At 40.1% G+C, this 23,632-nt stretch overlaps 7 protein-coding genes across 20 annotated transcripts; 5 read left to right on the top strand and 2 right to left on the bottom strand.

The window, feature by feature from the left end:
- Positions 1-195: 195 nt before the first annotated feature.
- Positions 196-2,251, top strand: LOC147940655 (uncharacterized). Of its 2 annotated transcripts, none has more exons than XM_087461550.1 (6): positions 196-510; positions 873-986; positions 1,072-1,197; positions 1,294-1,497; positions 1,569-1,736; positions 1,827-2,251. In XM_087461550.1, exons 3-6 carry the CDS (start codon positions 1,111-1,113, stop codon positions 2,133-2,135), a joined length of 768 nt encoding a protein of 255 aa, XP_087317676.1. In that variant the 5' UTR covers positions 196-510; positions 873-986; positions 1,072-1,110; the 3' UTR covers positions 2,136-2,251. The 2 variants fall into 2 exon arrangements, with proteins under 2 accessions (XP_087317676.1, XP_087317675.1); XM_087461549.1 differs by having other exon boundaries at positions 196-545.
- LOC147940654 (uncharacterized) lies at positions 2,109-5,150 on the bottom strand. 2 transcript variants are annotated; one of them, XM_087461546.1, is made up of 9 exons: positions 4,632-5,150; positions 3,959-4,484; positions 3,763-3,839; positions 3,486-3,654; positions 3,251-3,339; positions 2,953-3,117; positions 2,786-2,863; positions 2,596-2,699; positions 2,109-2,517 (listed from the first exon to the last, which is right to left on the bottom strand). In XM_087461546.1, exons 2-9 carry the CDS (start codon positions 4,476-4,478, stop codon positions 2,412-2,414), a joined length of 1,308 nt encoding a protein of 435 aa, XP_087317672.1. In that variant the 5' UTR covers positions 4,479-4,484; positions 4,632-5,150; the 3' UTR covers positions 2,109-2,411. The 2 variants fall into 2 exon arrangements, with proteins under 2 accessions (XP_087317672.1, XP_087317673.1); XM_087461547.1 differs by having other exon boundaries at positions 3,959-4,498; positions 4,632-5,015.
- Positions 5,151-5,154: 4 nt separating this feature from the next.
- On the top strand, positions 5,155-10,664 carry LOC104709039 (putative LRR receptor-like serine/threonine-protein kinase At1g06840). Of its 9 annotated transcripts, XM_087461534.1 has the most exons (22): positions 5,155-5,397; positions 5,482-5,616; positions 5,877-5,984; positions 6,099-6,249; positions 6,436-6,507; positions 6,621-6,692; positions 6,798-6,941; positions 7,035-7,106; positions 7,195-7,266; positions 7,345-7,419; positions 7,513-7,581; positions 7,658-7,726; positions 7,828-7,899; positions 7,994-8,080; positions 8,170-8,238; positions 8,327-8,847; positions 8,936-9,094; positions 9,184-9,467; positions 9,550-9,601; positions 9,692-9,942; positions 10,030-10,511; positions 10,624-10,664. In XM_087461534.1, the coding sequence occupies exons 3-21, from the start codon at positions 5,882-5,884 to the stop codon at positions 10,495-10,497; spliced, it is 2,862 nt and encodes a 953-aa protein (XP_087317660.1). In that variant the 5' UTR covers positions 5,155-5,397; positions 5,482-5,616; positions 5,877-5,881; the 3' UTR covers positions 10,498-10,511; positions 10,624-10,664. The 9 variants fall into 9 exon arrangements, with proteins under 9 accessions (XP_087317660.1, XP_087317659.1, XP_087317663.1 ...); XM_087461533.1 differs by having other exon boundaries at positions 10,030-10,632; XM_087461537.1 differs by having other exon boundaries at positions 10,012-10,632.
- Positions 10,661-12,695, top strand: LOC147940653 (eukaryotic translation initiation factor 2 subunit beta-like). 2 transcript variants are annotated; one of them, XR_015563786.1, is made up of 9 exons: positions 10,661-10,800; positions 10,870-10,978; positions 11,090-11,154; positions 11,250-11,392; positions 11,494-11,636; positions 11,723-11,808; positions 11,896-12,006; positions 12,222-12,292; positions 12,393-12,695. XR_015563786.1 is itself a non-coding variant. In XM_087461551.1 (7 exons), the coding sequence occupies exons 1-7, from the start codon at positions 10,732-10,734 to the stop codon at positions 11,935-11,937; spliced, it is 657 nt and encodes a 218-aa protein (XP_087317677.1). In that variant the 5' UTR covers positions 10,661-10,731; the 3' UTR covers positions 11,938-12,214. The 2 variants fall into 2 exon arrangements, 1 of the variants encoding a protein (XP_087317677.1); XM_087461551.1 differs by lacking the exons at positions 12,222-12,292; positions 12,393-12,695 and having other exon boundaries at positions 11,896-12,214.
- On the top strand, positions 12,517-14,798 carry LOC147940652 (mannan endo-1,4-beta-mannosidase 6). Of its 3 annotated transcripts, none has more exons than XM_087461545.1 (5): positions 12,517-12,656; positions 12,960-13,239; positions 13,313-13,507; positions 13,591-13,925; positions 14,039-14,798. In XM_087461545.1, the coding sequence occupies exons 2-5, from the start codon at positions 13,000-13,002 to the stop codon at positions 14,475-14,477; spliced, it is 1,209 nt and encodes a 402-aa protein (XP_087317671.1). In that variant the 5' UTR covers positions 12,517-12,656; positions 12,960-12,999; the 3' UTR covers positions 14,478-14,798. The 3 variants fall into 3 exon arrangements, with proteins under 3 accessions (XP_087317671.1, XP_087317670.1, XP_087317669.1); XM_087461544.1 differs by lacking the exon at positions 12,517-12,656 and adding an exon at positions 12,689-12,866; XM_087461543.1 differs by lacking the exon at positions 12,517-12,656 and adding an exon at positions 12,689-12,866 and having other exon boundaries at positions 14,024-14,574.
- LOC147940651 (serine/threonine-protein kinase STN8, chloroplastic-like) lies at positions 14,694-16,948 on the bottom strand. The gene is made up of 4 exons (XM_087461542.1): positions 15,967-16,948; positions 15,713-15,886; positions 15,223-15,627; positions 14,694-15,133 (listed from the first exon to the last, which is right to left on the bottom strand). The coding sequence occupies exons 1-4, from the start codon at positions 16,510-16,512 to the stop codon at positions 14,786-14,788; spliced, it is 1,473 nt and encodes a 490-aa protein (XP_087317668.1). The 5' UTR covers positions 16,513-16,948; the 3' UTR covers positions 14,694-14,785.
- A 2,947-nt stretch (positions 16,949-19,895) lies between these two features.
- On the top strand, positions 19,896-21,055 carry LOC147940650 (putative WRKY transcription factor 62). The gene is made up of 2 exons (XM_087460741.1): positions 19,896-20,230; positions 20,317-21,055. Exons 1-2 carry the CDS (start codon positions 19,959-19,961, stop codon positions 20,861-20,863), a joined length of 819 nt encoding a protein of 272 aa, XP_087316867.1. The 5' UTR covers positions 19,896-19,958; the 3' UTR covers positions 20,864-21,055.
- The last annotated feature ends 2,577 nt before the right edge of the window (positions 21,056-23,632 follow it).

Below are 23,632 nucleotides of genomic sequence, written 5' to 3'. Positions count from 1 at the left end.
CAAGTGGTAGAAATGTGTTGTGGGCGTCGGCAACTCATTGAATACGGATGAATGCTACTGGAGTGGACAAGTTTTCTGGCATTGACCAGTTTTGAGATGGGGAATACGGATGGTGTATATTGAACTGGATTTGGGAATGAAGATGAGATGTTCTCCATGGAAATTTAGCTGGTCAGATTTAAAACACACAAATCCTGTCGGGTTGTCCAAGGGACATTAACAAAGAGACTAAATAAAATTATCACTGGCTTTCTTTCTTTCGAGCCTCGTGGGTCCGCATCCATCAATTTTTGTCCTTGCACTTTTTTTGATTATACTAATATCAAAACGTCTCTCCTCTTTCTAAGCTGGTGATTTAACTTGTTTGAGAACTAACCGAAAAAAAAAACAAGGGAACCTAACATATGGCGTACAGGAGAAGGCAGGGGATCGGAAATTTTGCCACTTTCAAGGAGGATCAGCTTCCACCGGAGAGCATCACCGCCGTCAAAGATAGATCCTTCACAACGCGTGAGTCCCCTGCTTTTGACCAACCCAGATCTAAGGTTTCTCCATTTTTGGCCCTCAACTGATTGCTTTACGTTTCTACGGTTACACGATCCGCTCTTAGGATGTCCAATCCATAGTGACTAACCTTTGACGACTTTTGACTCTGTTTATGCTCTCAACTATCTGATCAGATTCAGCTCCAGATCGAATCTTGTTCGTTAAATCAGGCTGTAATGCTTATATATTTATTTAGCTGTCAACCAACCAACGTTGCATTAGCATGCCATTAGGAGTTGTGATTATTAATTATAATCTGCGGAGCATGATGATCTTTCTTCTCTCATTGATCCTATGTATGTGTTTTCTGCGGATGTATACTGCAGAACTTTACGGCATACGCGACCGAGCCAAAGAGCTTGTGGGGAGCCATAGCCCACAAAGCAAAATCTGTGATTGAAGATGATAAATCTATTGATACGACCTCAACAACATCTCAGGTTTTTGTTTTTGCTGATTTCAACTACATTCATGATCCATCCTCTCTCTGGTCATCATGGACTCTTTTGGTCTTTGTTTCTCTAGTCCCGGTTTTCATACCTATCAGATGAAGGTTTCAAGAAAATGGATAATCCGAAGCTTCGGAGAGGGCTGGATAAGCTTGCATCTTCTCTTAATCAGATCGGTGACACTTTTGAGAAAGCCTTTGAGGTTTTTCTTCATCTCTGTCATCATATTCATTCCGGTGTTTCATTCTTCTTGGTTGATACTGCTTTATTTAGATCTGTTGTTCCTTGATATCTCTAGGAAGGCCGAACACTCGTTGAGAACAAAACAGCTGATATCATCCAGGAAACACGAAAACTTCAAACCAGACGAAGAGGAACTGTTGGTGAAGATGAGATTCAGAATCAATCTTACGGAGTAAGTTCCTCATGGAAAAAGTCTCCAGAGCAGCCAATGCAGTTAAATCATATGGAGCATGAAACTCAACTCAAGGCATCTCGCGATGTAAGGTCTACTCTTTTAACTAGTTATTCGTAATAGCTCTGTTCCTTGATAGTTTCTTGTGTGAGCTGCAGGTGGCGATGGCCACCGCTGCTAAAGCAAAACTCCTCCTCCGTGAGCTGAAAACTATGAAAGCAGATCTTGCATTCGCGAAAGAGCGTTGCGCTCAGCTTGAAGAAGAGAACAAACACCTGAGGGAGAATCACCGTGAGAAAGGAAACAACCCTGCAGACGAAGATTTGGTAAAACAAATTGTGTGACCTGACCTCCCTCATCTCCAAAACATTTGTGTGTTGCATTTCCATCTAACTACTCTGTTGTGGATGTATCAGATTCGGCTCCAGCTGGAGAGCCTCCTGGCAGAGAAAGCACGGTTGGCTCATGAAAACTCGATTTATGCGAGGGAGAACCGGTTCTTGAGGGAGATAGTAGAATACCACCAGCTCACGATGCAGGACGTTGTGTACATAGACGAGGGCAGTGAAGAGGTGACATCTGTTTACCCTTTTGTATCAACCTCGATGACTTCTTCACCTGCGGCTGAGGAGGGCACACAGTCTCCGAGTCGAGATATGATTAAAGAGATCATCGTAGTCGCTGAAGAAAGCAGTATGTGTCCAAGTGTGGTTTCAGCTTCTTAAATTCATTGATATTGAAATTATTATTTATTTGTTTTTGTCGTGCTTGTGCATTCACGATGATATCAGACTATTTTTTGCTACGTAATATAAAAGGTGATTTCATTCATATTAACAAATGACATTGTATGAACATCTTCCAAGGCATCATCAGTGGTGTCTTTCGTTCACAGCTTGAATGGCATTGTATAGAAATACTCTCTAAGAAAACTATCGAGTGAGCAAGTGAGTCTTGATGGTATTTTTTTTTACTTTGGACTCCTCGTGTATGTGTTCTAATCAGAAAATCTGGAAGAAGAGGCTGGTGGATCCATCACCGAATGATTTTAGATCTGCTGGTTTGACCAAGGCCCTGCACAGAGGACACGTCCTCTCTCTCTCAAACCTGCCCAGTCATAATCACATTCGATCAACATCCAGATTCATACACAAAAGACAATTACTATATGCAAAAACACCTCACCATTCTGAAACGCAATCTTCGCAAAACAAGTGTTTGCAACGAAGAAGAATTGGGGTGTGCATCTTTTCCTGGCAGATGGCACACAGGTCGCCTGCCGCATTTACCTGCACACATTAGAAAGACACTTCATGTGGGCTTAAACCCTTAAGAGGCATAAGCTAGATTTGAATCTGCAAGAATTAATTTGTACCTGCTCTGTAGTTGCATACGATCCGTAGTGCACCTCTTTACGAGACAAAGCCTTCAATGCCGTAAAGAAGGATTGAACCTGAATTTCATTCCCAATTTCCCCTCTCAGCTTCCACAAATAAAAAGAAAAAAAGAATTGAGTAAAAAATTCTAGAAAAAGAAACCTACCTTCTCAACTACTGAAGTGAGCTTGAAAGTAAGGTACAATCCCGTCATAAGAGAGGAGAAAAGGCTTCCATAATCCTTGTTCAAGAAGAAACGGTACCATACAGGGGTAGGCAGTAAAGAGCGATACAGAAGCATCAAATATTCAACCAAAGTTAGCAATTGGCCCTGCATAGAAAATGAATAACCAAATTATGAATCGCTTGCCAAAGGTATGTCACAGACGCATAGCGAGGCAGGCTAGGTTAAACTGTATATATAGGTAAAGGAGAGAATATATATATATTTTGTCCTACATCACCTGTTTACGATAATTTCGACCCCTACTGTTCTTGTAGTACATCAAGAGAAAACACTTGAAAATCATAGAGGCTTGCCGGACAAGTGTATCTGAGGAATATAGGCACAAGAAAAAGTCACTAAATGATCCAACAGGATGCTACAATGAATCATATAGGGAATAATGCATGAATAAGAGAAGTGTAAACGAGACTCATTAAGGAAAGGGAAACAATAAAGCAGAGAAAGGAACAGACCATTCACCACTATGATAAAAATGGCATGCCAGAAAGGTGGTATGGATTTTGGAGGCAGCATGATTAAGGGATACAAGAGGTCATCCTTCCGAAACCACCAATAAACACCAACAACATGGGCCGAAAACGCTACAGAGATTCCAATTAATGCCGAAATATGCCTCTCACCCTGTAATTAATAAATATATATAAGAGACGTGCTTGAGGCTTAGACTAAGCAATAGTGTGAAATTTGGAATTGGAAAAGAAATAAAGTAAAATGCAAAAACTCAAAAACCTTCAACGCAGTTTGCTTCTTGAGAATATCATTAGACTTGAACATGACAGCAGCAATCCAAATAGCAACAAAGAAGCCTGAGAGAGATAGCAGGAAAAGTAAAAGAGACAGTGAGAGAGATGGAAACAACAAGAACAAGTGGCGATGATGAGAAAAAGAGACACAAAGGGATAGAGGATAGGAGAGATATTAATACCCTGCAAATGCTGGCGGATAAAAACAACCAACAGAAGCAAAGAAAAGGGAAGAATTTGCTCAATCCAGCGAGCAGCCTGCTGAATATCATATCTTTGGTAAGGAGAATCCCGGGTTGCGGCGTCTCCAGGGGCAGATTCGGGCTGAGAGGCACCACCTTGAGGAGGAGGAGCAGCCAAGGGATCAACCTGAGAAGAAGCAGAACCCAAAGCTTCAGACTGTCCAGCAGCGGAATCCCTAATAAGAGCATTGTTGTTATCAGTTTGAGCAGCATCGTGCTCGGCGTTGCCAATGATCCTAATGGCAACCTCCCCAGAGGAGATACCTGCTGCTGCAGAATCATCAGGAACGAGCGTTTCAGCCTCATGACTAGGAGGAAGACTTGGCCTTGTTCGAAAGAGACCCGAATACTCTAACAAGGTTGAGATGGGGGCCTGGATGATGTTAGAAGCAGAGAGGATGGAGTTTCTACGGGGAGAAGAACCCCTGAAGGAGTCATGATTGGAGCCGGGCGTTTCCATCAAGGCCTGAAAAGAAAACCCTAAAGAAATCAATCGATCGAAGGTGATTAAACAAACAGTGGTAGAAATCGTGAAAACGCGTTTACATAGATAAAGCAACGACGAGTCTAGAGGAAAATAATTATATAAATTAAAAGATAGGAATAAAGCTACCTGCAACAGAGGAGGAGGAGGAGGATGGGAAAAAACAGAGGAAATCAAATCGTATTTAGCTCATACATATATATCATCGTGTACGAGGAAACCCTAAAGATTAATTGGATAAGAGGGGAATAGTAGGCGATCGCTTTGACTAGAGACGAAAACGAAACCAAAAGAAAAAAAGGGGGTTCAAGTAAACGGAGGCCCAGAGGAAGAAGACAACGGAGATCCGGCTAGCTGCTGCGGAGACGAGAGAGAGAGAGAACTGATGATGATGAGAATCGTCTGTGTGAATCAACGGTTGAGATTTGTTTTTATTTTTCCAAGTACTGTAGGACGAATTGTTGTTGTTGTTGTTGTAGTATTGTGAATCCAATCCCAAAGGTTGACTTACTTAATTAAGGGAGCGACAGACTGCTTTAATAATCCATTTCTATATGGGCTTTTTTTTTAATGCAAGCCTACTTAATAACTCATGGGCCTATAGCCTAAATGGGCAAAAAATATATATGTTTGTGTAAAAAATAGATGGACTGAGAAGAAAGGAGGAGTTGACCATTAATATGACAACAATGAGAAGAAAAAGGACCCACAAAGAGCGCGTCTCTCTTTGTCTCTCTCTGGGGGGGGGGGGGGGGGGGGGGGGGGGGTCGGTCACTTTCAAAACGCCGTCTATGTTAGGTTGGGTTGGGTTTTGCCGATCGATTGTAATGGCTTTCTTATTTTTGTCAAAAAAAAAGCTCACGCACGAGGCACGATTGTGCTCCTGGACGAGCAGGTAGAGTCAACCCAGTTTACATTCTTTTTTTTACCACTTGGGCGTTGTAAAGGTTTATGCTTTTCTGATTTTTTTAAATGGCAGACAAGTCCAGATCATCATCAAACCAAAGAACCCCCCATCATCAAGGTCATTTCTTCTCTCGCTCGATTAATTTCCCGACGATGATTAGTGCCCTTTGATTTGATCTGCATTGTCGTCTGCATATATTGACTTTGGGTATGTATAGCTGATCCAAACAGTGAGGTCATCATCTTTCTTGGCTTTGAGCTCTTGAATGCTTGGATTTGAATTTTAGTTCTTGTGTCTATTTCTGTCATAAATACGAGCACCTTGTGCAGCTGCTGTTGGATTTGACTTAATTGCTCATATCTTATACCCCCTCGCATATTGATTTCTTTCATCTTCCTAGAAACCAACACTGCTTTAATCTTTATACATCTATATTTCTGCTTCTTACGCTGTCACGTTTTCTTAAGGTATCATGATGTTGCCTCAAAGCGTCTATCTACATGCGCTCCTTGTTGCGTCTTGTTGTGTTCTCCTCCTTCTTCTTGCCGATGCACTAAGAACACACCCTTCTGAAGGTGACTACAGTTTTAATCTTCTTCTTCTTCTTATCTTTGTTTCTGAGAACGATACTGCTCCCCAAAATTCCATCTTCTCTTACCTGATTTTCAACTATCTTTTTCCGTTCACAGTCACTGCTTTACGATCAGTTAAGAGAAGTTTAATTGACCCTAAAGACAATTTGAGAAATTGGAACAGAGGAGACCCTTGCAGATCAAATTGGACAGGAGTTATCTGCTTTAATGAGATTGGTACTGACGACTACCTGCATGTCCGAGAACTGTATGACTTGGTCCTTTTTCTTTTTCTTTTTCCGTATGTGTCTTCTTGCTTTCCTTGTTAGTCTGCTGGAGTTAACAGGCTTAACTTTTGGGAGAAGCTGGCTCCCTTGTCTTTTTTTGTTCTCTCTCTCTCTCTCCAAACCATTGTTTGCATGACTGTGATGTCCTTTCTTTTGTTGTCAAGCAGCCTGTTGATGAATATGAACCTCTCTGGAAGTTTGTCACCAGAGCTCCAAAAATTAGTTCATCTTGAAATATTGTAAGTTTCAAGATGTTAAGCTTTGCAAAGTGTGCATACGGGAACGCCTTATATTTTGGTTACACCAATTTCTACTGACTGTAAAATTATTCTTTCATGTTGAATCTATGAAGAGATTTCATGTGGAACAATTTAAGTGGTTCAATTCCGAAGGAAATAGGACAGATATCATCCCTGGTACTCTTGTAAGTTGGAACTACCTGATAAATAAGCATTGCTCTAGATGGAACACTTTTGATAAGCACATGTGTTCACCTTGTTTATCTTCTGATTCTGTAACATGTTTTCAGGCTGCTGAATGGAAACAAACTTTCAGGGTCTTTACCAAGCGAACTCGGTTATCTTCCGAACTTGAACAGGTTCCAGATAGATGAGAATAACATCACAGGACCAATACCAAAGTCCTTTTCCAACTTGAAAAAAGTGAAACATCTGTGAGTCTGAACATCAAGCCAGACACTGATGTCAACCTTAGATGCAGGTTTTCCAGTAGCATCTCATAATATTTTTCTTTTGGCCTTGTACAGTCACTTCAACAATAATTCGTTGAGCGGACAGATTCCACTTGAGCTTTCCAATCTTACTAACATCTTTCATGTGTGAGTCATTGCCACAATGTTGCCAGTGTTTCCATAATTTTGTGACATTATGATGCTAAAGCCTTAAAGGGTCAAACTAAATTTACAGGCTGCTAGACAACAATAATTTATCTGGAAATCTTCCACCACAACTCTCTGCATTGCCAAACCTGCAAATCCTGTATGTTTCTCTATTATGTGTGTTTACCTCGTTCTAAAAGTAATTCGTTAAATTTATGGTTATTATCCTCCGCTGCAGGCAACTGGATAATAACAACTTCAGTGGATCTGATATCCCAGCTTCCTATGGAAACTTTTCAAGTATTCTGAAGCTGTACGTTTTGGGCCACTGTAATCTTAAGTCCTTGTTTCACTTCAAAGATATAGAGAGAGCTTATTATGTTCGTTCGTCTTTTTGCACTTTCAGGAGTCTTAGAAATTGTAGTTTGAAAGGGGCACTTCCTGATTTTAGCAGGATACGTCATCTCAAATACTTGTAAGTTATGATCAATCTCAATGCATGGATTCTCTTTCCAATGTTGTGAATGTGTTTGTGCTTCTTGTTCACACAGGGACCTGAGCTGGAATGAGCTCACTGGACCTATACCTTCTTCTAATCTTTCTAAGGATGTGACAACCATGTATGCTCTATACAGTTGTTAATTCAATTTCTTTTTTCAGATTTTCAATTTTGTTTCCACGTATACCTTACTGCTTTGAGTATTATACTGGTTAATTACAGTGATTTATCAAACAACATACTTAACGGATCCATCCCACAGAGCTTCTCAGATCTCCCTTTGCTTCAGATGCTGTGAGTTACTATATTTGTGTTACGCTATATCCAAAGTGAATAAGCTTGTGAGTAGCAATACTGACTTCGCAAATAAAAATGTCATCTTCTGCAGGTTGCTGAAGAACAATGTGTTATCTGGATCTGTCCCTGATTCCCTTTGGACGAATATCTCATTATTGAAAAAAGCTAGACTTCTACTGTAAAATCATTGTTTCCCTACTTCACTTGCATTCAGTAGCAATTCATCAACTTCTCTAATTTTCCTGTTTTTCTCTCGTTTCCCTTCAGTGATCTTAGGAATAATTCTCTGTCACGAGTGCAAGGAGATCTAACTCTTCCACAAAATATCACTTTAAGGTGCGTCTTCTTAGTCGTATTAGTACTTCAGGTTTTTTTTATGTTCATGTCTTGAATGCTTATTACAGGGAGTTTAATTAATTTACAGGCTTGATGGTAACCCGATCTGCAAAAATGGAAGCATATCAAATGCAAACCTTTTTTGTGAGTCCAAAGGAAAAGAGTGGACATCATTACCAACCAACTCAACTAATTCTGCGCTGGACTGTCCTCCACTAGCCTGTCCGACTCCTGACTTCTACGAATACAGCCCAGCATCCCCGTTACGATGCTTTTGCGCAGCGCCTCTCAGAATTGGATATCGTCTCAAAAGTCCTAGCTTCTCATACTTCCCTCCATATATTGATCAATTTGACGAGTATGTTGCTGATTTCCTTCAGATGGAACCATATCAACTCTGGATCGACTCATATCAATGGGAGAAAGGGCCTCGTTTGAGGATGTATCTAAAACTTTTCCCGAAAGTTAATGAAACCTATACAAGAACGTTTAACAGCAGTGAAGTTCTCAGAATCCGGGACATATTCGCTTCATGGAGATTTCCTGGTAGCGACTTATTCGGCCCGTACGAACTGCTCAACTTCACTCTGCAGGGGCCTTATTCATATGGTGCGCGTCTTTAACCTAATAAGTGTTTATTTAACACAAGCAGATCGATATTGACTGCTAAGTGGAAGTCTTCTTTTTATCTCCTCAGTTAACTTCAACAGTGAAAGGAAAGGCGTCAGCTGGGGACGATTAGCAGCAATAACTGCAGGGGCTGTAGTTACTGCTGTTGCGATATCTGCCGTGGTTGCAGCCTTGTTGCTTAGAAGATACAGCAAACACGAGCGAGAGATATCTAGAAGACGGTCTTGTAAGTTCAATCGAATCTTCCATTCCGAATCTATCCCACTTAGAGATATAGAACCAACTTTAACTGAATCTGTTATATATATTTGTCAGCCTCGAAGGCTTCCTTGATGAATTCTGGGATAAGAGGCTTCAGTTTCAAAGAACTAGCAGAGGCCACCGACGATTTTAGCAGCTCAACTTTGGTTGGACGCGGAGGCTATGGAAAGGTTTACAGAGGTGTGCTATCTGACAAAACGGTTGCTGCAGTAAAGCGAGCAGATGAGGGTTCTTTGCAAGGTGAAAAGGAGTTCTTGAATGAAATAGAATTGCTCTCGAGGTTGCATCATCGGAATCTAGTGTCACTGATCGGTTATTGTGACGAAGAAGGCGAGCAGGTACTCTCTTGTACCCAGTAGAGCCGCCTGAATAGATATTTTTGTAATATAATTGCTTATGATGAAGTTACTGAATGTGCAGATGCTGGTGTACGAATTTATGCCAAATGGCACCCTGCGCGACTGGCTGTCTGGTAGAAAGTCACTAAGATTTATGGGGGCGCTTTTTTGGATGTGTGTCATTTAGGTTTTCTTTAACTGATAGAAAATATTTGGTGATGCAGCTAAGGGGAAGGAGTCATTGAGCTTTGGGATGAGGATTCGTGTTGCGTTGGGGGCAGCCAAAGGCATTCTCTACCTTCACACAGAAGCCAACCCGCCAGTGTTCCACCGAGACATCAAAGCCAGTAACATCCTCCTTGACCCTAACTTCAATGCCAAAGTTGCGGACTTTGGACTGTCTCGACTTGCTCCTGTGTTGGAAGACGAAGAGGATGTGCCTAAACACGTCTCAACCGTTGTCCGTGGGACTCCAGTGAGTCATCAAAAATGAATAATGTGAAAAATCTATATTTTGGCACAACATATAATCCCATATGCTTAGTTTATTTGAATGTTGCAGGGGTACCTGGATCCGGAATATTTCCTGACACACAAGCTGACGGACAAGAGCGATGTTTACAGCATTGGAGTTGTGTTCTTGGAGCTGCTGACTGGTATGCACGCCATATCCCATGGCAAAAATATCGTGCGAGAGGTGAAGACAGCGGATCAGAGGGATATGATGGTATCGCTGATAGACAAGAGAATGGAGCCGTGGTCGATAGAAAGTGTTGAAAAGTTTGCGGCTTTGGCACTAAGGTGTAGCCACGACTCACCGGAGATGAGGCCGGGTATGGCGGAGGTAGTGAAAGAGCTGGAGGCACTGCTCCAAGAAGCCCCGGATAAGGAGGCAAGAATGGAAATGGCATCGTCTTCGTCAGTGCTCTCAACATCGTCGTCGAATGTGACCAGAGACCTTTACGAATCGTCGAGCCTATTAGGAAGCGATCTCAGCAGCGGCTTTGTTCCCAGCATCGCTCCTCGCTGACTACAACTATCTCTGTACAAAAAACATTTACTCCTTTTTGACTCAACTCAACCTTTTTGAACCAATTTAGTTACCTTCTAAGAACATTGTAATAAATCCAATATATCCTTATTTATTTGTTGACAGAAAAATAAAGCCTGAAGGCCCAATACGGGCCCAATGACAAACCCTCGTTCATATTTAACTTAGCTCCGATCCGATCATCGTTGAAACTAGTCCGACCCGCCGGTGACGATGGATTTACAGCAAAAGCAGCGGTGCTGGAAACTTGAAGCCGAGGTTTTAGATAGCGATTCTTCATGGGTATGCTTCTCCATCCCTTATATCACCGTTTCTCCGGGTTCCAATTTGCTAAAGCTTATGCTGATGTAGATCAGTGGATTTGACCCTTCCAAGAAGAAGAAGAAGAAGAAGAAGAAGAAGAGCAAGCCTCTGGTACGCGAAGGCAACATCTTGTTGCAGGAAGGAGGACACTTTTTGGGTAAGTAATTAGGTTTCCAAAGGAAGATAATCAATTAATTAATTAATCGAACTCATATCTATAATGGTGTCTGAAGCTACTAACTATACTATTTATTGATGTTGTCGACAGAGGATAATGCACCACACAGTCAATCTTGCCAGAACTTTGATGAGCCAGATTATGGCTACAAGGAGGTAGTCTTTATTTATGCTATTGGTGTATTTTTTTTTTTTTTTTCTCTTCTGTGGTTCTTGACTATGACCCGAGCTGCTTTTTCTATGCTCCGCAGCTCTTGCGTAGGGCGTTTGATAGGCTTCGTGATGACGATCTTGAGGCTTCTACAGAAAGGCCAAGAACAGTAATGATGCCTCCTCATCTCCTTGCACAAGGGACGGTAACAGTTTGTTTAAACTTTGCTGATCTCTGCAGAACGTACGACTTGTTCTATATTTCGTTATTGATCTTTCCTTTTAACTCTACTTGTTGAGTCGACTGATGTATCACTCTTTCTTTACTATACCTTCCTTGTTCAGGATGCATAGGAAGCCAGATCATGTTATGAAATTCTTGCTTCTCCAAATGGATACAAAAGGATTGTTGAACAAACAGCAACGGCTAGAGATGAAGGGTTTAGTGTCTCATAGGGATTTTCAAGCTGTGTTACGGAGATACATTGGTAAATTCCATAACTAGTCTTCCGTATTTATATGTTTTTTTTTTCTAGCAATGGGAGTCTTGTGTGATATGTACTCATTGTCTTAGATGCGTTCGTAATCTGCATCTGCTGCAAAAGTCCTGACACAGCTCTCGGGGAATATAATGGTCTCTTCACTCTCAGATGTGAGATGGTAAGTAGAATCATCTCTGCAACATTCAGATCAGGGGAAAGATGATAAGATAAAATGATACAGATATTTTGGCTCTGTTTTGTGCAGTGTGGTTTAGCAGCATTGATCAATGTACCAAGTCCCCTTTAACTAACTCATCAAGATATGGAACTTATAGAGCCACCTGCTGGGCAAGGTTTCGCTGTAAGGAGGATTATAGTGAGTTCTTGTATATGCAACCTCTTCTGACTTTGTTAGTCAGATGTACAATCTTGAACCAGTCCAGAAGATGTTTTTCTTTACAATACTAATTAAACTTGAACCAGAAGATGTTTTCCTGAGAGATATAGGGCTGAGCTAAAACTCTGGAAATCATTTCTGAGATGTTGTTTTTAGTGTATGCCTAATGGAAGTTCGTTAATGTTAATGATCAGTTGCTGAGGCAGCACGCAAACGGTGCAAATTTGCTGAGAGTAACGTGTCTTTTCTATGCACGTAATGTAAGGTAATGCAAAAACACGAGTTTCCTTAATTTTATTTCCGGCAATTGAGCTGTGACGGTAAAGAGGAGTTAGATCACATTGTGCATTTTCGTGCTCAACCAGAAATCCTGAGAAAAAACGAAAAGAAACAAAACAAAAAAAGGATGACTCATCAGTCACTTCTCTATGAATTGACTTTAAAAGATGGGTGGGTTGGTCCGAAGCTTGCACGGAAAAATTGAAATGGACATGTCAGCTAACGCTAGTGGGTGCGCTTCGAATCTTAGCTTGGCAGTGACAGATTACTTTGGAACTGTCTCACGTATCAGTCCTCTGATTGATATCTCTCCAACATGTGCTGAAACCTAGGACCCATTCTCTTGCCTTGTAAGTTAAAGTTTTGGATTATAAAAAATTGAGTCCATCTTTTGTTGGCTTTGAATATATATACTTCAAAATGCATCCAAATGAGGATGAATCTGTTCTCATCCATAAACCTGCAAAAATGAAGGACCGACTAGGATTCAGAATCGTGCTCTGTTTCATAATTCTAACACAAAACAGAGCTCTCGCAGACTTTGACAGCGAGTCCCATGAGTACTAACAACATTACACGATCATTCAAAAAATTAGTCTCGGAATTAATTTACCTGTAGGGAAGAATGACAAAGTTGAGGGTGATTTTTGCAGGTTTAACTCAGAAGAATCAGTAGGAGAAGAAGAGTGGGAGATGGTTGAGAGGAAAGGGATGCAATTTACCCAAAATGGACAACCATTCTACGTGAATGGCTTCAACACATACTGGATGATGGTTCTTGCAGCTGACAATTCCACGAGAGGCAAAGTGACGGAAGTGTTCCAACAAGCCTCCGCAGTTGGAATGACGGTAGGCAGGACATGGGCTTTCAATGACGGCCAATGGAGAGCTCTCCAAAAATCTCCCTCTGTTTACGATGAAGAGGTCTTCAAGGTATATATCTCTACATCTAAAGCTTCTACCTTCAACACTTTTTTTCTATTTCAAGGTTTGAGCAATTGGGCAGGCCCTGGATTTCGTGGTGAGCGAGGCCAGAAAGTACAAGATCAGACTTATACTGTCATTGGTCAACAACTGGGACGCATATGGCGGCAAAGCTCAGTATGTTAAATGGGGGAACGCCTCCGGCCTTAATCTCACCTCTGATGACGACTTCTTCACCAACCCCACTCTCAGAAACTTCTACCAGTCTCATGTCCGGGTGATTATTCTGTCCATCTCACTGCTTATTTATCCGAAAAGCACCTCTTTTTGTTTTGTAACTTGAATGTGGTTGCGTTGCAGACGGTGCTGAATAGAGTGAACACCTACACAAACATAACTTACAAGAACGACCCCACAATCTTCGCCTGGGAACTCATGAATGAGCCTCGCTGCCCCTCTGATCCCTCCGGTGACAAACTCCAATCCTGGATACAAGAAATGGCGGCTTTTGTGAAAAGCATAGACGCTAAACATTTGGTGGAGATCGGACTTGAAGGCTTTTATGGTCCCTCTGCCCCTGCGAGAACCAGATACAATCCCAACTCCTACGCTGCACAAGTCGGAACTGACTTCATCAGAAATAATCAGGCTCTTGGCGTCGATTTTGCTACGGTTCACGTTTATCCAGATACCTGGTAAGTTTCGATGCAATACTCCCAAGAAACAGACACTGCCCTGAATCTGAAAACAGACAAGAGCTAAAACGGAGTATGTAAATGATTGCTAACTGTAGGATATCTCCCTGTAGGATATCTCCGGCAGTATCAAACTCTTTCTTGGAATTCACTAGCTCTTGGATGCAATCTCATGTGGAGGACGCAGAGATGTACTTGGGAATGCCGGTTCTGTTCACAGAGTTTGGTGTGTCCGCACATGACCCTGGTTTCAACACATCTTTCCGTGACATGATGTTGAATACGGTGTACAAGATGACCCTCAACTCAACAAGGAAAGGAGGGGCTGGTGCTGGAAGTCTAGTGTGGCAGGTCTTCCCTCAGGGAGCAGAGTTCATGGATGACGGCTACGCAGTTTACCTCACAAGAGCGCACACCGCTTCAAAGATCATATCTCTGCAGTCGAAGCGACTCGCCATCTTCAACTCCTTGTGTAGCTGGAGATGCAAGTGGGGATGCAAGAAAAAGAATCACACTGCTCTAGATGCCCTCCTCTCGCACGACGAGCTTTAAGTATCACAACCTTTTGTGAATCACAAGAATACAATGATAAGTGTATACAGGTGTTTAATATTATTTATATATGTGAATCAAGATGAGTGTTTAAACTTACCTTGGAGGGAGATTCCAGACGAGTATATACCTCTGCAGGCTATGATTTAAGACCTGATGATGACGGCTGATATGCAAAACCGCTCAGGCATAACAAAACTCGTTGGATTGTGAATCAAGAAGGAAGCAGAAATATATATATGTATTTAACGAACAGAGTTGTGTTGTTATTGTGTACATTTACATGATAAGAATTAAAAAAAGCAGAGTCACTTGCTGAAACTGAGCTTTGAAAGAACAGCGGCAGCTTGATCACCACCCAACAAAAAATAAGGGTGTCTGAGAGCAGCAGCAGCTGAAAGGCGTCCGCGTCTCAGAGAACCTCTCTCGGAAATGAGTTTAGTGACGAGGTCCCACCCTCTGCCGGAGTCGAGATCGAGTATGCTCAAGTCTGGCCTCGTCCGAGTTCTGTCCCGCCATCTATTAAGATCGTATTCAACAGACTTGATCTCCGAATTGAAATTCTTAAGACCAGCAGTAGATCTTAAGGTCGGAACCGCCATTTGCAGAAGCACTATCCCAGCAGAATACATATCAAAAAGATCCGGACTATTCAACTGTAAGAAACAGCACTCCAAAAATATCAGACAGAGACTCAAGTGAAGTAAAGAAGGCATACAAGAGAAGAAAGAAAGAAGAAAACGACCTGCCAGAGAATCGGGGAAAGCAAAGCGGCTATAGGCTCGGGAGGAGGAGTAGGCGTTTCCTCAGGGAGGACATAGAGCTCAGGAGGACAGTAGTCGGGATCGAGCAATGTGCGGTCGGGGATGTAATTCTTGCCAATGCGAAGATCAGCAGCAGCACCAAAGTCGATGAGCTTAATCTGGCCCTTCTTTGTAACCACCAAGTTGGCAGGCTTAACGTCCCGGTGAACAATGCCCGTACCATGGATTTTCCTGAGAGATGTAATGATCTGGCGCATGATCTGCTTAATGATCAATGCACGACGTTTCACAGACTCGACGCCTTGGAGAACGCGGCCAAACATGATGGACTCCAGATTGGAAGGGAAGCTCCGATCTTTCATGTAATCAGCGAGGTCACGGTCTCCCTGTTGAAAGAAGACATTCTCATCAAACCAGCAGAGCGGAGATATAATTAAATAGATATATTAATTAAGGGGTAAAGAAGAGCACCTCGAACCTCCAGACAAGCCATTTGCCGCCTTTGGTAAACATGGTGTTGGTCTTGTCTGCGACAAAGCTTCCGAGAAACTCAGCGCAGGTCTCAGGAGCCGCCCTTGAGAGTCTGTAGTTGAACCACTCTTCGTAGTCGCCGAATTCCTCCGCACCTCGTACTCCTAGCTTCACCTGCATTATTTACTGATGATGAGTCTTTCATTTTACTTGTATCAGTTCAGGTCAAGGGGTATGTACGTATGTAGACATACCTTCTTGAGAATGACTCTCTGCTTGAATTCTCCGGTAAAGTCCATAGCTTTAGCTCGAGCTTTGCTAACCCTGACGTCATCATTATTAACAGTAGAGTTCTTGGGGAGCAGGACGCCGGCATAAACCACGCCGAAAGAGCCTTCGCCGAGTTTCTCAGTGACCAAGAAATCGGACCTCTTCAACCTCCTAGTCCCAAAAAGAGTGTCGAGGCCAAGCTGGAGGGGAGCGAGAAGGTAGGCGTCAATGGCGCCGATGAGAACGCCGGGCCTGGCCGTGAGGTAAAACCAGACAAGTCCGGCGGAAACAAAGAATCCCCATTTCTGGGAATCCGAAAAGGAATTCTGAAATTCAAGGACAGCAGGGAGATGAGATAGAGAATCAAGAGGAATGTCCTGAGGAGAGAAACTGCATCGCATCATCATGCAACTCCGGCGGCTGAGGAGGAAAAGGCTGTTTTGGGATGAAAAGGGAGAGTGCGTTGTGGAGAAGCCGCAAGAGTGAAATGCTACGGCGGCGGTGGTGGCGGGAGAGAGAAGAGAGGCCATCTTATCTTCTCTTCTCTCAGCTCTGTTTTTGGTTGGCTGGCTGGCTGGTCCTCTTCATTTATTTATGTCCAAAGAGGGTCTCTCTCTCGACAATGATGATGAGGGAGGGACATCTTCTTCTTCGTGTCCAAAGAAAGACTCAAGTGGCCCAATTCGATATGTCCGAGTTGCATGATTGATTCTTCCATTGCGGTCTCCTTACAGTTGGACTTTTTCTCTTGTTGATCTGGAAGAGGCCCATTCTTCTTTCACGCGAGATTAAATTAGAAGACCAAATTTATTCTGCTAATTTGCACAGGCCCATTTTCACTTACTAGTATTATTTTCTATTCCGTTTTGTTTTTGTCGGCAACTAATTGTTTAACCAACAACAACAACAACAAGGCAGGCGGAATTCTCTCTCGCATATTTACGACTAAATTTGATATAATTCTTTCTTTTAGATCTCTCTATTGGTAGATTGTTGTGATTATTATTGATTGATACTACCACTACAAATAAACAACCCAATTTGTGATAGGTTTTTAGATTTCATTATTTTTCATAGAAACCGGCTCTATCCACTTGATTTGTTGATATATCCTTTTCTTCTTTTTTTTTTTAACTCTTGACTATCCATATTTGGTATTCTTACTTACGTTAGCCCAAAACATTCAAGGCCATCTATCATCAGCGACCTCCTTTTAGTTTTCTAACCCCTACAAACTTCATCATTTTCACCTCTCTTTTTTTTTTCTTAATCCCTTCAAATTTTATACGCTCCCACATTATAAAATTGGAACATGGAATCAAAGTATGTCCAAAATAATGAAAGCATGGGGTCCACTAAGAAGACATCCATACCATTTTTTTTTATAATAAACCAGACATCACATTTTTATAATTAAGGGTTAGGTTATACAAATACAATATATGTATCAATACTTATAACATAAACAATCAGTCAATTATTTTCGCCATCGCCTCTATTAATTAGGTGACTGATGATTGTTCAATTTGTTAAAGAAACAATTAAAATCTATCTACGATCTATCAATTTGTAAAGTAAGATCCAACCCCGCAAGTTGAATATAAGAAACGACAACTAAAATACACCTCATCCACACCCTTTATTAGTCGAATACAAGAACGTGATTAATTCCAACTTCTCTCTAGCTAGTCCCATTCTAGCGGATGATGACCAAAAGACAAAATTTATTTAAATAATCCCGCATACGTAATACGGTAACATTGATATACCTATCGTGTGACTAAAAAAATATGTCTTCTAAAGACTAAAATAATAGCTATTGTCCTTCACATTTTTATCGAAAAATCTTTTTTGTTATATATATATATATATATATATATATATACCCTACACTAATACAAGACCATATATAATCACATATCACGCTATTACGAGATGTGTTTATCTTGTTGCTATTCTTATGTGTGTGTGTATATATATATATCGTTTTCTATAATTACTAAAACCAGCTGCCGATAAGACCATATTTTCTAGCTAAGAATTAAATTTTGACAGGTGGAATTATACGTTTGCTAATAGTTAGCACAAGTTTGCTAAATTGAGTCAGATTTTTGTAATGATCACAAAACAAAACTACTAGCATATTTCCAGTCGCGGTTACTTAGTCGGTCCGTTGGAAGTCTTGTCAATCGTTTTACTCTTTGATTGACTTCAACGAGGTTCCGTATATCGTTGCCATATTTGCAAAATCACCTACAACAAATTTTCTCGTGCTTACAAATTTTATACGCTAAACTAAACTGTATTATGTTTCAGTATATCTTCTCCATTTTAATTGGGTCGACCGTCGACTGTTGACTGGTAAACCTTACCGAATAAGGTATTCTTAATTGAAACGTTGATGCTAATTCATCTTCTAAATACAGTACTATATATCGCACGTTGACCAAAAAGAAGAAGAAGAAGATAATGTTAACTGTATAGAATATAGATTTAATTTTATACTTTCCTTTAGCAGATGAATGGTGAGAAGATTGGATCGAAGCTAGGATAATAAGCGCATTATAACGTAAGAGTGCTTTGCATTATTTATACCTGCAGGCTGCAGTGACGTTAGGGCACGTCATCTATATGGTAAGACCGTCGGAGACTGACACCGTTTAATACTGCACATGCGTGATAATGTCAAACTAGTGGATGAGACGAGATAATACTACAGTGTGCTGTGTGCATGCATATTACCATTTAAGATATATAAATAATTTAAGTACTCAGCTAAGTTTGTTGATTAATTATTTGGTTAATGCTGCTTTGAATTTTAAACATGCTCCCTCACATCATGATGCTCTTTGTGGAGGCTCAAAACCGGCACGACCAAGTTTAGGGAGGTCCATTTGATATAAAGGTAAACACATACTTAAAAATTTCACATAGCAAAAACAATAGTAATAGTTGAAGTTTACATATTTCATATTTGTGATGGAGGAAAGTCACAACTTAATAAGGTAAAAGAAACTCAGCCGCCGATGTTGAAGCAGAAGCAATGGCTACTATTAATTATGATTAAGTAGCTTAATTAATGTTTTTTTTTTTTTTATAAAGGAAGAAAAGGGAAAGAGAGAAACAAAAAAGTTGAAGCTGTTACGTACTTTAGATCTAGACAGTATATATAGGAAAGAAACATGAGTAGAAAAGAAATCCAAGAACAAAAATAGGAGCACATGGGGATTACGCTTATTATATTACAAAACCAGAAAACCTTTTGCAGCAATTGATCGCCATCGTTGGATGGATGAGATTAGTGCATTATATGATCTGTCAACCATAACTCAACCACCAATGACGTCACGTCTTCACGGTACGATGAGGTCACGAACCCTACGTCACTTTTGAGGGAGCTCTCTTTTACGCCGTTCAAAGTGGCTCCTCCGTTATCTATGCCCGTTTATTTGGCGTTCCATCTTTTCAGGTGCCATACGTGCCACATGACCCCTTATCCCATATATGAGGACTCCTCCCCTTTTTTTCCTAGCTAATTCTATATACTGATCGAAACCTCTTTGACTGCAATGAGAAGATGAGATGAATGAAATTTGTAGTAGAGAGATTCATAAAGTCATGGTTCTTAGATTAGAGTTTACACATGATTAATCAACTAATTTACTTAATTAATAATAAATAGAGTTGTTGGGTAAGTCAACTAGTAACACTTGTTTTTTTTTTTTTTTTTTTTTGTCTTTTTCTATCTCGAGGGGTCACTCATTAATCCGCACATTCCTAAAATGCGAGTTACATAGGAGTAGTATATCCGATGGAGAAGTTAACGAAGGAGTGTATAGTAATTAACTCACACATGCGAAACTTCCTAACAACACCCCACCTTTATATACAACAGTATATATAAAGAGACATCGATCACATCTCTAACTTATAATAAACCCACAGATCGATATTACTCAAAAAATAAAATCAAAAGATGAACTCTTGCCAACAAAAGGCCATGGAGAAGCTGCTTCACGGCCGTGGGTGCGCCAACCAGCTGCTCGTCATGGACCACACCGAGTCAGATTCGTCCATGGAAAGGGAGGATTTGGCCAAGTCCGTCCTCCATTGTTTCTCAGATGCTCTCTCCATGTTGATCGATACTAATAATCATGAGCACCAAGACGATCAATCCAATAACTCATCTCCTCAGGACTCTTCTCCTGTTCTTGAGAGCGCAAGGAAACCACTTCACAAGAGGGGAAGGTATCACGATTGAATAAATTCCAAAACTTCAAGATCATCATCAGTATTGAATGATATGCTCATCAATATGAGTTCGGTGATTGCAGAAAGACATCAATGGCAGAGAGCTCAGACTACCATAGACATGAATCCTCAACCCCGATCTACCACGACGGTTTCCTCTGGAGGAAATACGGACAAAAGCAGATCAAAGAATCTGATCACCAAAGAAGTTACTACAAGTGTGCATACACAAAGGACCAGAACTGTGAAGCAAAGAAGCAGGTTCAAAAGATCCAGCACAATCCACCATTGTACTCAACCACTTACTTCGGCCACCACACATGCCAGCTCCATCAAGCTTATGCAACTTTTCCCACTGACACCTCTGACCCCGAAGACCACGAAGGATCCCACATGATCCGATTTGGTCACCCCAACACCAGCTTCTCCTCCTCCTCGTCCACCAATAGCCTCTGTCAACATCAGAGTCAGAATCAGAATCAGAATCAGAATCACATCAAAGATGAATACATGACACCGGATAAAGCAGAAGAGTGGTCTCCATCCAAGTGGATGTCGTCCGAGGTTGCCCACGCGGTGGAGGCTTTCGAGTTCAACCCTTTTTGGACATCTCATGACTTATCATCATGACAATATATCGATCCCCTCGATCTATCATCATACATATATAGCTCTTTAATCCCAAACCCTATATCATCATACATCTCATGACTCTTTTTTTTTTTTTTTGTCAAATACATCTCTGTGTACTTGCGTAAACCTTTAATATGTGTACATCTCTGTGAGCTTTTGTTTTGAGTTAATATTATATAGTATTATACATGATGGTTGTATTGTTGCCAGTTTCTTCTTTCTTTTTTTTACAAACGGAAATCTTTGAGTAATGTCTTTTAAATACCCTTTCTACCATCAAATATCAATGGACAAAATAATATATGATGCATAATGTATATGTATACAACTCTTCTATAAGAAAAGATGGTGACGCTAAAGCAGATATAGACTTGGTGTATATATATATTCTACATTGAAGTTGGTACCCAATGTTTAGAATCCAGAGAAACAATCAAAATTTCTAATATATATATAATCAAATTTTGCAAGTGGGTTGTGGGTATGCATTTAAGCATGCGACCACGCTCGTGTGTCGTGTCTACGAGCCCGAGGGAAAGAGCACACACAAACTGACAAAAGAGAAAGAAAAAAAATTGTTCGACCTAGCTAGGTTTTTCACTCGTCGGACCACTGTTTCCAGTCGCCGGGGTTTTGCCACACTCTATCGCTAATATATTTATTAATTGATTTTATAAATTAAAAAAAAAAAAAAAAAAAAAAACAAAATGAAAGACCAGACTAGCTCATGCAAATTCGATTAATCGTACAATATTCCAACAAGAGGGTCAAAAGTAGCGAGACAAGAAGTTGTTGGTCAGGTCAATGGACTTGCAATTGAAGCAGATCGGAAAGATAAAAAGAGCCCTTCTTGACCCTTCTGCCCTAAGTACCCACTAACTACCCCTTCATACATAATTAATCAGAATAAAGGGCAAAGAAACTATATCTCCTTTCGAGTTAAAAGGGCCTTTCTATTGACTAATTATAAAGAACCACTCATTTCCGTGAGCCAAGAGTATAGTGTTGTCCTTCAATGCGTGTATGCTCTCAAAAGAAATAAAAGCTAAAAATATATATTGATAATGCATCTCATTTGGTTTATTTTAATATGACATTTAACATGTCATGGTCCCCCTCTTTTTGTTTATGTGAGCTTATTGCATATGATGCAATTTAAAACCGGATAGTTAAGATTATCCTAATCAAGTACCCAACCCATAGTTAGATGCTGTTTAAGAATTCTAGAAGAAGAAAAAAACAAAATTAGGATGACGAATACTGTTTGGTACCTTAATCATTCAAGATGTATGCATGATTCATGACAGCTAATATTAAAGTATGCGTCATGGAAGTTCGAATTAATTTAGGTAGAAGAAATTTTTCGGGTAAACGGACACGAAAATTTCTTGTTAAAATAATGCATCAAATTAAGATTTTTTTCAAGGCGTTAGTATGCGATCATGTGGATGCATGTCAATGTTCACAGGGTAGCATATATATATCTATATTAGAGGACGACATGTACCTATAGTACATATTATATGACCTTGAAAATATTGAACTCCTATTAGCTCTGATACTACTAGAGAGAATCTAGGCTTAAGTTACTTGTTAGTTTCGTTATAAACGTGTTATGCATTTTTCTATATCGGCACTTGTATGTAAGTTTCCTATAATTATTACAATATAGGTATTTTTAAATTTAGATGTTAAGATAAGATGACTCCGGAAGCATAGGTTAGAGAGCTAATTAAGAGTGAAAGCAACGTCCGTGTGGAGAAAAATAAAAGTCACGTTCCTGATTTGAATTGATGGGTTGGTTAAGTGTAAACACATTGCGATATTCACACATTCTGGTCAAAATCGTCTCCACTTTCTTCCGTACTTATTCATTCGGTCAGCGTATCCTAATAATTTTACTTTTACCATTCCAATACAGTAGTACGTACTACGTAGTATGTGATATAATATTTTTTAATTCAAATTTAATGTAGGCTGATAAACATGATAAACTGAATTCAAAATAGTTGATTTGTTACATGATTACATCGGATCCATCGTTCTTCTAGTCAATAATATTCTATTTACTACTACAATTAATTTCCAGATAATATGGAAAACAACAAAGGTTTAGAATTTGAAATTCAAAAATATATATATATATATATATATATAATTAGTATTATACATTTAGCGGTTTATGGTTTGAATTTTTTATAAGATAAAGTGCATGGAATAAGAATGTCAATATATTGACCAAATCAATGGTCCAGGTAAACACACACTTTTATAGATCGGGCGATACGCATAAGTCGTAAGACCCGTTTCGTATAAAAGAGTCAAGTACTTTTTTCTAATACTGTAGCACTTTTTTAAGATGTTAATTTAAAGCATACATTTTTGCTGCACAATTTTAAAGAGAGCCCAGAAAAAAAATGAAGTTGATACTGTTTTATTTTAATATACAGCTTTAAACTTATGAAATTACAATTGCTGATTAGTGATTAATTTACCGGAATTTCAAAAACTGATATGAGTTTTGAGTAATGTAGACGGAAATAAAATGCATCGATCGAAAGGGCTTGCATATAAATAAGGCCTTTTAACTTTCGAGGATTCATATATGGGCCTGACATTGAGAATAAAATAGCCCATTAGTTAAATTAGGTGATCATGCCCAAATCAGAATAAAAGCGGAATAGTTTGCTCTTGCTCCCTTGTTTGACAATTTCAACTTACTGCAACTCTTTAATGGTTTAGCTGGGCAATCGACGCTTTTAACTT

Source organism: Camelina sativa, chromosome 8 (assembly GCF_030686135.1).
Source record: "Camelina sativa cultivar CO46 ecotype springtype chromosome 8, ASM3068613v1".
Taxonomy (NCBI): domain Eukaryota; kingdom Viridiplantae; phylum Streptophyta; class Magnoliopsida; order Brassicales; family Brassicaceae; genus Camelina; species Camelina sativa.
Note: the sequence above shows the minus strand (reverse complement) of the source record. Positions and strands in the feature narration are given on the sequence as shown.

What these genes read in the sequence shown, in the direction of transcription:
- LOC147940655 (XM_087461549.1), top strand. Translation starts at nt 405, where the DNA reads ATGGCGTACAGGAGAAGGCAGGGGATCGGAAATTTTGCCACTTTCAAG. An exon ending in TTGACCAACCCAGATCTAAG is followed by an intron (nt 546 to 872) that starts GTTTCTCCATTT and finishes TGTATACTGCAG; the next exon opens with AACTTTACGGCATACGCGAC. An exon ending in CTTTTGAGAAAGCCTTTGAG is followed by an intron (nt 1,198 to 1,293) that starts GTTTTTCTTCAT and finishes TGATATCTCTAG; the next exon opens with GAAGGCCGAACACTCGTTGA.
- LOC147940654 (XM_087461546.1), bottom strand. Translation starts at nt 4,478, where the DNA reads ATGGAAACGCCCGGCTCCAATCATGACTCCTTCAGGGGTTCTTCTCCC. An exon ending in CGTATGCAACTACAGAGCAG is followed by an intron (nt 2,700 to 2,785) that starts GTACAAATTAAT and finishes TAATGTGTGCAG; the next exon opens with GTAAATGCGGCAGGCGACCT. An exon ending in GAAGATTGCGTTTCAGAATG is followed by an intron (nt 2,518 to 2,595) that starts GTGAGGTGTTTT and finishes ATGACTGGGCAG; the next exon opens with GTTTGAGAGAGAGAGGACGT.
- LOC104709039 (XM_087461534.1), top strand. Translation starts at nt 5,882, where the DNA reads ATGATGTTGCCTCAAAGCGTCTATCTACATGCGCTCCTTGTTGCGTCT. An exon ending in CTCCCTTTGCTTCAGATGCT is followed by an intron (nt 7,900 to 7,993) that starts GTGAGTTACTAT and finishes CATCTTCTGCAG; the next exon opens with GTTGCTGAAGAACAATGTGT. An exon ending in GCAGGGGCCTTATTCATATG is followed by an intron (nt 8,848 to 8,935) that starts GTGCGCGTCTTT and finishes TTATCTCCTCAG; the next exon opens with TTAACTTCAACAGTGAAAGG.
- LOC147940653 (XM_087461551.1), top strand. Translation starts at nt 10,732, where the DNA reads ATGGATTTACAGCAAAAGCAGCGGTGCTGGAAACTTGAAGCCGAGGTT. An exon ending in GGAAGGAGGACACTTTTTGG is followed by an intron (nt 10,979 to 11,089) that starts GTAAGTAATTAG and finishes TGTTGTCGACAG; the next exon opens with AGGATAATGCACCACACAGT. An exon ending in TGTGTTACGGAGATACATTG is followed by an intron (nt 11,637 to 11,722) that starts GTAAATTCCATA and finishes TCATTGTCTTAG; the next exon opens with ATGCGTTCGTAATCTGCATC.
- LOC147940652 (XM_087461543.1), top strand. Translation starts at nt 12,727, where the DNA reads ATGCATCCAAATGAGGATGAATCTGTTCTCATCCATAAACCTGCAAAA. An exon ending in TTTGACAGCGAGTCCCATGA is followed by an intron (nt 12,867 to 12,959) that starts GTACTAACAACA and finishes TGATTTTTGCAG; the next exon opens with GTTTAACTCAGAAGAATCAG. An exon ending in TCTACCAGTCTCATGTCCGG is followed by an intron (nt 13,508 to 13,590) that starts GTGATTATTCTG and finishes GTTGCGTTGCAG; the next exon opens with ACGGTGCTGAATAGAGTGAA.
- LOC147940651 (XM_087461542.1), bottom strand. Translation starts at nt 16,512, where the DNA reads ATGGCCTCTCTTCTCTCTCCCGCCACCACCGCCGCCGTAGCATTTCAC. An exon ending in AGAGAGTCATTCTCAAGAAG is followed by an intron (nt 15,887 to 15,966) that starts GTATGTCTACAT and finishes TAAATAATGCAG; the next exon opens with GTGAAGCTAGGAGTACGAGG. An exon ending in GGCTTGTCTGGAGGTTCGAG is followed by an intron (nt 15,628 to 15,712) that starts GTGCTCTTCTTT and finishes TTCTTTCAACAG; the next exon opens with GGAGACCGTGACCTCGCTGA.
- LOC147940650 (XM_087460741.1), top strand. Translation starts at nt 19,959, where the DNA reads ATGAACTCTTGCCAACAAAAGGCCATGGAGAAGCTGCTTCACGGCCGT. An exon ending in CCACTTCACAAGAGGGGAAG is followed by an intron (nt 20,231 to 20,316) that starts GTATCACGATTG and finishes CGGTGATTGCAG; the next exon opens with AAAGACATCAATGGCAGAGA.